An 11129-nucleotide genomic window follows, 5' to 3' on the forward strand; every position below is an offset into this window, starting at 1 on the left:
GCCACTCCTACGCTCAAGTTAGGATTCCAATGAGAATGAGGTGAACGAGAACGAAGGCTAGTAGTCAGAGAAGTGGAGTTTTAAAAATCGAACCGCGAACCTGGAGATAAGCTAGTCCTCTTATAGCCTACTCTGAGATTCTCCTCGTGGAGTAGGGTGACGTCCCCCTCTTCGTATGTGGCTGCCTGCCATAGAAGGAAATTCTTCTCCATTCCCCTTCTTTTTTGGCTATATATACAAGGAAAGGGCATCGGAGAGGAACGAGTTTGACACCGGCATGCTCCTTTTGGCGTTATGTATAGGGTTGAGGGTATAGCGGGAGACCAGGTCTGACGACCTAATACACCCTCTGTATGGCGACGCAAAAGGGAGGGTATTAGAGGGGGCCAAACATAGGTTGCTTGTAGGCAGGTCCTTTAGACGGCTGCACACCAGGCTAGTGTGTTAGAGGCTCAAGGCCAGGACCCAAGATGACTCGGAGCGTAGCGAGGTGGCTAAGATTGCAGACTTGAAATGCCCACATCAATGTTGTCCCAAGCAATAGATAGCCGAGACAAAGTCAGCCGAGACGAAGATAGCCGAGACAAGGTCAACCGAGACGGGGGTCGCCGAGACGAAGATAGCCAAAACAGAATCAGCCAAGACGAGGATAGTCGAGACGGGGTTGGCCGGCATAAAGATAACTAAGACGGAGATAGCCGAGACGGGGTTGGCTGAGACGAAGATAGCTAAGACAGAGATAGCCGAGACGGGGGTCGGCCGAGACGAAGAACAGGGTCGCCCAAGGTGAAGATGGCCGAGACAAGGTCGGCCGAGGCGAAGATGAAGATGGCAAAGACGGGGTCGGCGGAGACGAAGATCACCGAGACGGGTTCGGTCGAGGCGAAGATGGGCGAGACGGGGTCGGTCGAAACCAAGATAGCTGAGACAAGGTGGGTCGAGAGGAAGATAGCCGAGACAAGGTGGGTTGAGACGAAAATAGTCAAGACGAGGTCGATCGAGACAAAGACAAAAATAGCCCAAACGAGGTCGATCGAGATGAAGACGAAAATAGCCGAGATGAGGTTGGCCAAGACAAAGACGAAGATAACCAAGACAAAGTTGGCCGAGACGAAGATGACTGCGACGGGTCGACTAAGACGAAGATGGCCGAGACAGGATCGGTTGAAACGAATACCCTTGGTGCAGTCCTAGGGATCCATTGGAGAGGCATGGTCTGAACTCACACAATTCCCTTAACATGGCTCGAGCTCGGGCCACTAATGAAATGAAGGTTATGTTGACTTGTGTTAGACACTTCAGCCTAGATCGCAACCATCAAAAGACTTATGAACTTGGTCCACAGAAAAGCCACATCATTTTGACCATCCGTATCAATATGTATAATAATTATGATTTTTAATTTTTATAATATATTTGATCGATTTAAAATTTAAATAAAAAAATAAAATAATATATCGGAGACCGTGGAATAACTCTACATGGATTATGATGGAATAGGTACCACTTTATTAATATCAAAAAATAAAAACGTTCTTTTGGCTTCTGTACCAGGTATAACGCCATCCGTGCTGATCATGTTCCCGGTTTCTATAAAGCTGCGCGCGGCAGGATCCTGACGCCTGGCGTCGCGACAAAATACACTGCAGTTGCCGCCGCGTGGAAGCCCCACGTTGCTTTTGGATTCCGCAACGCGACACCGCACCGCTGATCCTCCTCCCTTCGGCGACGTGTCGGCATGAGGCCACAGTTGTACACCTGTTCGCCGCCGCCAGCGACACACAACCTCCATGACAGTTGTGACGGAGCACCGGCCCTGCTTTTATCTACACCATAGCAGTCGCGCAAGGGCGTACATTTTGCACTCGGCACCGAAGAAGCAGCGAAGCCATGAAGGTTCGTCGTCTTCATCAATCTCATTTCCCTTTTCCGTCAATTTAGTCGTTTCGCCTCGAACTTGAAGGTCCACGAGACAAGGTCGCACAGTCGCGCTTCTTCGGAGGAAGAAAGCAGGAATCTCGGCGAAGGAAAGCAGAAAGAAGAGAAAGATACCGACCAGCAGCAGCAGCAGCAACAACAAGCTTCTAAGAGCAAGAAGCCGAAGGTCGAGGGCGAGAACGGTGAGTCGGCGTCGAAGATCTCCCAGGAGTTTCAAGAATTTTGCAAGGCCACGAGGAAGCATCTCTCGATTGAGGAGATGCGCAGGATACTAGAAGCCAACGAGCAAGATGCTTCTGGCTCTGAGGACGCCGTCGTGCCGAGATGGTATCATCGAACGAACTGATAATTCCTGATGTTGAATTGAGATTTCTTTATCGATCGATTTGATATATCTGAGATTATTTATAGCCAAGACATGATGTTCTACGGAGCGCTGGAGAAATGCCCGATCTGCCGAGGGCAGATCGACAGCACCAGCAGCAACTACGAGTGCGGAGGAGCCTACAGCGAATGGACAAGCTGCACCTACACCACCATGAACGCGCCCCGCAAAGGTCAGCCCATAAAGATCCCCGACGAGATCAGCGACAACTCTATTAAGGAGGTGAATATTATAAGTTTCACATGCATTGCTTGAATGCTTGTTCAGTTCGGATGACAAATTAAGATGCTCTAATCGGAGTTGCAGTGGATGAAGAGGCACGAGTCGGCAGGTTATCCTCGACGGGAATTGTCAGCGGCCGACAAGCCTTTGGCCGGTTTTGTGATCTCCCTGTCGGGGCGTCTTTCTCGAACACATGTAAAGAAGATTCCATTATGTCTTCTCAGAATTCCATTCGAATTCATCGGATTAACGTGAACAACTTGTTGCTTCGATATAGCAAGCATATAGAAAAGAAATCCAGAAAAATGGGGGAAGAGTCTCTCACAATGTCAACGGTATGCGCAGTTCTCCTCTCCCCTGCGCAAATGGCCATGAGCTAACCGTTCTGGTTGTCTCTTTCCCTTCACAGAAATTCACTGTCTGGTCGTTTCTCCGGCGGAGCGCGAGAGAGGAGGCTCAGTTCGAGTAGCGGATGCGATGTGTCATTCCTAAACTCGCCTTTGATCACGTTCAGTATCGGCTTTTCGAGTTTGATTTGAATTTAGATTGCTACCGGTGTCTGAAACAGGGAAAGGGGAATTCCCATGGTGAGTGAGAAGTGGTTGATCGACAGCATCGAGAAGCAGCAGCCGCAGTCTCTGGACGCCTACGACGTCGTCTCCGATCTCGCGCCGGAAGGGAGGGGAGTTCCGGGGGACAAGATGGTTCCCGGCGAAGAAGCTATTGAATCTTTGACAGCTGAAGTAGATGCTTTCGATTTTGATTTCGTTCCTCAAGCGATGAACTAAAAAAAAACAAACTTTGGATCTCCGTTTCGCAGATCAAGCTTCACGGCAAGCGATGCGTGTACAGGGACAGCAGATTGAGGGAGCAAGGAGGAACTGTGTTCGAAAAAGACGGCATCGTTTACAGCTGCGCCTTCTCGCAATACGATCATGGACGCGGGAACAACGAGTAACTTTCTTCCTCGTGAATTTCCATTCGTGAAGCAGCAATTTCCATTCCATTTGATCTCTTCTGTTGCAGATACTGCATTCTGCAGCTGGTACAAGTTCCTGGCAAGAACGTGCATCTTTACTACAAGGAAGGTCCAGCCGGAGAAGACGCGAGGGCGGACGAAAGCACCGAGGAGTGGAACAGCGTCGGCGATGCGGTGCGCGAGTTCACCCGCCTCTTTGAGCTGTTCACCGGCAACGAGTTCGAGCCGTGGGAAAGGGAGAAGAAGTTCCAGAAGAAGAAACTCAAATTCTACCCCGTCGACATGGTTCTTCAACGCTTCACTTTCCGTAGAAAGACTTACCGTTCGCCGGCCGGCGATTAAGCCACTTACTGATGCAGGGTGATGGCGTCGACGTGAGGGACGGAGGGCTCGGTCGTCGGCAGCTCGGCGTCGCCGTTGCTCACTGCGAGCTCGAGCCGCTCGTCGCAAACCTGATGAAGGTGCTCTGCAGCCAAGAGATATACAGGTTGATCTATCAACTGCTCAGCTTTCCATAATCTTCAATGAAGTTTAAACTGAGATTGAATCTGATACAGATATGACTTGATGGAGATGGGATACGACACCCCTGATCTGCCCATGGGCATGCTTACTGATCTCCACCTAAAGAGATGTAAGCCAGCCATTGACAATGTCGATGATTCTCCACTGCGGAACTGATTTGTCTGCGTCGTCTTTAGGTGAAGCAGAGCTGCTCAAGTTCAGGGAGGAGATCGAGAAGGCGAGCACATCGGAAGTCGAGGCCCATCTTCTGTGGGATGATTTCAGCAGCAAGTGGTTCACGCTCATGCATTCGAAGCGGCCGTTCGCGTTGAGGAGCTACCGGGATCTCGCCGATCATGTATTTCCTTTCTGGTCTCCAATATTCTGGCATTGTAACACAACTTGAGATCGGAGAATTTGCAGGTGGCGGCGGGGTTAGAAGGGATAAGGGACGTCAATGTCGCTTCTCGCCTTGTCGAAGATGCGTCCGGCGGTGCAACGGTCGTCGACGACGATCCGCTTTCCGACCGATACAGGAAGCTCGGATGCTCGATCACGCCGGTGGAGAAGGAAGAGGAGGCGTACAAGATGATCGTCAAGTATCTGGAGACCACTTACGAACCGGTGAAGGTCGGCGAACTGGTAAGTTCCTACACATTGTAGAAGGCACTTTCCGATGAACTTAAAGCCTCTGATGCTTCTTTGCAGGTTTACGGCGTGTCCGTGGAGAACATCTTCTCCGTTCAGTCAAGCGCCGGTCCTTCCTACGAAGAGATCAAGAGATTGCCGAACAAGATTCTCCTATGGTGTGGTATGTTTACATCAATCTACAAGAAATTTGGCTTGCTCGATCAATGATCAAAGCGCTCAATCTTGAATCTTCAGGTACTAGAACTGCAAGTTTGCTTAGGCACTTGCAGAGGGGACTGCTCCGGCGGTGTGTCAGATTCCGGTTCCCGGCTACATGGTAAGCCACAACTAGCTAGTGAATTCCGGTAATGCCGATACTGATCGTTTTCGACTCGACTCAACCAGTTCGGGAGAGCGATCGTGTGCTCGGATGCATCCGCGGAGGCAGCTAGATACGGGTACACCACCGGCGACCGTTCGGAGGGCTTCTTGCTCTTGAGCATTGTCTCTCTCGGAGAAAGGATGATCGAGATCTCTACTGTGCCTGAACTGAGTGCGAATAAGAAGCTGGAGGAGGAGAAGGTGAGCGTGAGAGGGCTAGGGAAGAAGCGGCCGGAGGAGTCGGAGCACTTGTGGTGGGACGACGACGTGAAGGTGCCCTGCGGACGGCTGGTGGCGTCGGAGCACAGGGACAGCCCGCTGGAGTACAACGAGTACGCCGTCTACGACCCGAAACAGGTGCGCAGAGCAGAGTCGGCGCGTGCATGGCTGAGGCTGGCCGCTGCGTTTGCTAAATCTGGTGCATGGTTTTGCTTTGCAGGTGTGCCTGCGATTCGTGGTGGCGGTTAAGTACGAAGAGCAGAAGGTGGCTGCAGAAGGATGAGTCAAGTCTTGTTCGTGTCGGACTGTTGATTTTGGTGGATCAACTGGTTAGTCTGTAAAGCTTACAATCTTTCAGTTGTGTTGTCCTTTTAGTTGGTAATATTAATATATATTATATTAATATTCTAACATCCCCCCTCAAACTCAAGGTGGTAGAGTAGAGATCAGCTTGAGTTTGCTTAATAACACATAGAAGCGGCCCGGCAAGAGAGACTCGGTGAAGATATCTGCAATTTGATGTTCAGTAGATACGGACCGCAACTGCACAGTACCAGCACTAACATGCTGTCGTACAAAATGACAATCGATCTCAATGTGCTTAGTGCGCTCATGAAACACATCATTTCGAGAAATCTGAATGGCACTCTGACTATCACAATGAAGATCGGTAGCAGGCGGTTGAGGAATGCCAAGATCAGAAAGAAGTCGTCGAATCCAAAGAAGCTCAGAAAAGTAGAATCAGCAAGTGCACGATACTCTGACTCAGCGCTGGAACGAGAAACAACCGTCTGTTTCTTGCTTCGCCAAGAAATAAGAGAATCACCCAAGAAGAAACAATAACCAGTGATGGAGCGTCGGTCAGTGGGATCGCCTGTCCAATCAGCATCAGAGTAACCAGTGAGTACCAATGATGAATCAGCAGAGAAGTGAAGACCATGTAGGAGAGTGCCCGTAACATAGCGGAGAATACGTAATACAGCAGAGTGATGAGCTGTACAGGGACTAGTCATGAACTGACTAATATATATTATATTAATATTCTAACAGTGAGGTAAGTGCATCTTCGGTTTCCGGCGAGGTGAGTGTTCCACTTCGGTTTCCGGCGAGGAGAGTATCTCTTCTCGGTTTTCGGTGATCCTAGGAGATCTTGCTTTGGTTTTTCTTTCCTCCGGCCATCTCTTATGATGTGATATGATGAAACTTCTCCGGTGGATCGTTTAGTTTCTTATCGGCAACACAAGGTCCCCGGTTCAAAGGGAGCTCAAGGGTTTTCTAGTGCCAAAAATCATCAAAAAAGTCTTCTCTCGGATTTCCCTACAAGCTTTTCTAGCTTCCTTAGTCTTTCAGTTGTTCCGGTGGGTTTCCGACCACTGGCGTGGCCTCTGGCCACCTGAGGTCGAGCAACACAACGCATTCCCACTACCTAGGAGTATTGTCTTGGAGGAAGAAGCTAATTGGTTATCTTGGGCGGCACAACACCAAAAGAATACAAAAAGTAAACCAAAAAATCTTGTCATCATAAGGGCACTCCAACACGTGTTCGACGCGCGTTCGTGGGAGGCGTTATAAGGGCACCCTCCGTCTGGTCCATCTTATATGTATTTTTTTTATTTTTAAAATATATTTATTAAACAGTTGTTTTAACTGTTATTAACAGTTAGTTTTAATTTTTATTAAAAATTATAAATTTTAAAATTAAAAATTAAATAAAACGGTTAGTTTTTTTAATGATTATTTGTTAACGGCTAGTTCAAAATTTCATTTATAAATATCTACCAATGTGTTTACATTTTTTCATTCTAATTCACTATACTTTCCAATTCTGCTCTCTAAATATTCTCCCTATCTATTTTTAAAGTTCCTATAATCTTATTTTCTATTCGAAATGGATGAAAATAATAGGGTTTTTTTTAATAAATTTCTTGAATTCTACAAACAATCTGTAAGAATATTCATCTTCTTGTCTCTAGTAGGAAGTATCTTTGAGCTAGCATATAGTGTAACTAGGGTTGAGTATTCGATTAAAATTAAATTGAACCGAATCGGACTGAATTAATCAAAACTGAACTGAATCAAATTTTTTCGAACAAACTAAATTAATAAAATATCAATTAATTCAGTTTTCGATCGAATTAACTGAAATAATTAATTTTTTTATATATTATAAAAAATTTATCAATTAATTAAAGATTTATAAGTTTATTTATTTAGGAATTTATAATTTTTTTATTTTGATTAATTTGATTTATTCAATTTAATCGAATAAGAAATTTTAAAATTGAAATCAAGCCGAATTAATAATTTAAAAAAAAATAAATAAAATTTTGAAATAACCAAATTGAATTTTTAAATTCAATCGAGTTCAGTCGATTTATTCGATTTAATTGAATTTTTGCTAATCTCTAAGTATAACTACATGGGTAGTTTGTAAGACTTTCATGTCATCCGCACCTAGACTTTTTATGACTTAGATAATATTGTGACGCATAATGAAGTCATATGCTATGATCACTCCTCTATCATGTTCGAACAAATCCCCAATCCTTACACCCTACCATCGACCCAATAGATGCAAGGATGAAGTTCCAAATCTGTAATACATATTTGATTAATGGAAAATCCAAGTGCACTACCTTCTAATAGTTTATTATTATATAGAAATTTATAATAATTAACCTACTAATTTGTATTTTAGGATTTAGTGGTTTTCCATAAATATCAAGATTTCCTCATAAATATCCAAAAATAATTTCAACTTAATCTCTAATTTGGATTGAAAATAATTTGCATAGATAAAGGAAATCAAATTACTGCTTAAAAAAATAAAGTTAAGGTACCAAAACAAATATAGGAAAATAAAATAACAAAAATTAATTTGTTTATAATGTAAACTAGATAACGAATAGTTGCATGAAGTTCACATCACTATGCATGAGATGATGGAAGAATTTATTACCTGTGATCTTTGTAATATCCTAAAAAATGATAGGGCTTTAACTAACCAATTGAACTAAGTCCTAACTAATTCGAATTAAATGGGTGGAAACCTAAATTAGTCAAGCTCATTTAGGTTAACTAGGTTGGATCTAGGATTAAGTTAAGATTATGATAAAATAAAGGGATGAGAAGATTCGTTTCGCAAAGACGAATCAAACAAACCTGGTTTAGGTCGAATCGAAGATCGTTTGATTAGTGAACCAAACAAACCAAGACTGAATCAAATTGAACCAAGTTGGTTTGGTTCGCGTTGGAAGATGTTTTGATAAAATAAAATGGATAAAAAAGTTCGTCTCGCGAAGACAAATCCAACAAAACTGATTTGAGTCAAATCAGAAGTCGTTTGATTAGTAAACCAAGCGAATCAAGGTTGGATCCGGTTCGCTACAGTACCCAGTTCAGTCGTATAATAAACTCTAGGTTTTAAGTTGGTTTAGCCCTTAAACCTAGTTTAATTGCGCCGCATGATTAGCCTAAACCTTTATAAACACTGTAGCTCCTCGTTATAATTGGGATTTCCCTGTTCCTCCTCACGCGATCTTTTATTCCATGCCGCCCCCTTTCCCTGTCTCTCCTCCTCATCTTCCTCCTCGCTGCCGCCGCCTCCCTCACCAGCTGAAGCTGACGCCATCGCAACGCCATTGGATCGCCGCCGCCTCCTCTGCTCGTGTTCGCCTACTGCCCTGCCGCCGCCCAACGTCGCCGTACGCAAGAAGAAGCAGCTTGGAAGCACTCTCCTCTACCTTACTGCTGCCGCCGCCCGATGCCACACAGCGCCGCCGCGTCTCCCTCCTCTGCCCGACGCCGGAAGCCGCCTCCTCTCCTCCGACGCCGCCCTGAACCAACACCGCCCGTCGTCCTGCCACTAGAGCCAGCGCCTCCTTCCCCGATCGCCGCTGCACAGCGCCACTGCCAGGAATCGCAAGGAAGACTGCTGCCTTCCTTGTCTTGTCGTCGCTCGAAGCCACCGCAGCATCCTTCGTTGCTATTCTCCTTCTTCCTTAAACTGGCCGAGCAATTTCCTCCTTCATGGTTTGGTCGTCTCCTCCTCCATCGGGTTCTGATTTATCGATCCTGCTTATACGGAGTTTCATATTTGAGGGTTCTAGTTGTGGACGATCATCTGATCAGGTGGGTACTCCTGTGCTTGGTCAACACAGGCTCTCCTTTTCGTAGTGCATGATTATTTTTTTTGCTATCCTTATTGCATTGTTGCCTACTTCGTTACTTGCTTCATTTCTTGAGACTTATTGTTGACCTTTATTGTGATCTGTTGCTATTTTGTTGCTACTCCTGCTATCCATGCTAGTAATTAAATGATACTTTACACCTTTCGTTGCTTGATACCTGTTGAATGACCTCCTGTTGAACTTTCTGCTGTTAGAACAATTTAACTATTATACCATCAACTCCCCTTGATATCTGTTGAACATGTTAATTATCTGTAGCTATTACATGTTAGAATGATCATCATGCATTCATGATAGTTGTAGATGTTGCGGACAACATTGTTGGCTATTCTTGTTGGCTCTGGCCCTGCACCGTGTAGTGGTGTGATCAGTGGAAAAAGCTTACTTGCACTATTGTTGGGTGCAACCATGACTGACCATATAGCCCTCCTGTTACACTGCCGCTCCCCACCAGATTACAGTGGTTTGTTGTTGGAGTCTGTGCAGTATGTCTTGTCTGGCCCCTCAGTTCACTGTGCTCTGGGAGAGTGACTGGGGAATGCAAAGTGCGGATAGAGACTTGCATTTGTTTGCGTTGGTTGCTGCGTGTTTTTTCATGCATTCGTTGGTAGGATTACTATATAGTTTATTTTAAGCATATGTTTACGCCTGTTGCACTTGTTTGCTATGACTGTTGCATTTGTATGACATTACATACATGATCATATATATACCTGTTGCCTTGTATTCTTCTTTATTGTTCAGTTGATATATCATACTCGACTTCCATTAGTTACATGCTCACATGTAATTGATACCCATATCTGTTGCGTATTGCTATTCTTTCCTTATTATTCCCGTTGAGATATCATTCTTGATCACCATGCTCGTTGTTACTTGTTGATTAGTGTTTGTTCTTCCATTTATCTTTTCAGGCACTTATATTTTTCTGTACCCATTGAGCATCTAATGCTCACTACCCAGATCCTGGGGATTGTTTTTGTTTTCTCCCCAGGTAGCAGATAGGTTACTTGGAGCTTGGAGTTTCGGTCGACTGCTGCTGTCTCACATCAAAAGGTTGTTGGTAGTAGTATAGTTGTTTTATTTCAGTTATGTATCATACTTCGAGGACATGTATTTATGGTTGAATTTATCATATTACAGTAGTCGTGTCGGATTTACATTGTGGTTATTCGTTTTGTTGGATTTACGATGTTTCTGTTTCGTAAAATTTGATTATGTTGAGTAGTATGCATGTGTTAGCTGTTGTGTGGCCGTGTGGGCCTTATTCTATATTTGTTTGTAGTTGCATGTGTCTATTGGACGTGTAGTCCTATTTTCGGCCGCCTGTGCCCGTGTATTTGTGCATGTATTTAGGGAATTGTCATAGTTACTGGGGAGATGCTGTCGAAATTTTTCGGACGGCCTTCTCGGGGCGTGACAATCTTATTCTACGTTGTAATAATTTATTTTTATGATTTGAATCCATAATTATTTAGAGTATATTTGATTCAAATTATTATACATAATTTTAATTATGTAATTATCACGTATAAACATAACTTACTATTATTTAGTTCATACAGATACTTGATTACTTTTAGTTTGTTCACAATAGATTAGTAATTGTATGTACTTTATTGTGAGCAGTTGAACATATAATTGTATGTACACAGAATACATTAAGGGAGGGTATAATCTC

General features: G+C 44.5%; 1 protein-coding gene across 1 annotated transcript; it reads left to right on the top strand.

The window, feature by feature from the left end:
• The first annotated feature begins 1890 nt into the window (after positions 1–1890).
• Positions 1891–5541, top strand: LOC141826931 (protein ADP-ribosyltransferase PARP3-like). The gene is given in 18 exon segments (XM_074714251.1): positions 1891–1896; positions 1964–2265; positions 2350–2545; positions 2630–2740; positions 2823–2880; positions 2955–3024; positions 3114–3288; positions 3366–3499; positions 3572–3809; positions 3884–4011; positions 4082–4158; positions 4226–4386; positions 4452–4670; positions 4737–4839; positions 4914–4955; positions 4958–4995; positions 5064–5396; positions 5479–5541. Coding segments are annotated over 18 exon segments (2454 nt in total).
• The last annotated feature ends 5588 nt before the right edge of the window (positions 5542–11129 follow it).

The sequence above is a fragment of the Curcuma longa genome, chromosome 4 (genome assembly GCF_044706935.1).
Source record: "Curcuma longa cultivar G26 ecotype Majalengka, Jawa Barat chromosome 4, ITB_CL_G26_1.1, whole genome shotgun sequence".
Lineage (NCBI taxonomy): Eukaryota > Viridiplantae > Streptophyta > Magnoliopsida > Zingiberales > Zingiberaceae > Curcuma > Curcuma longa.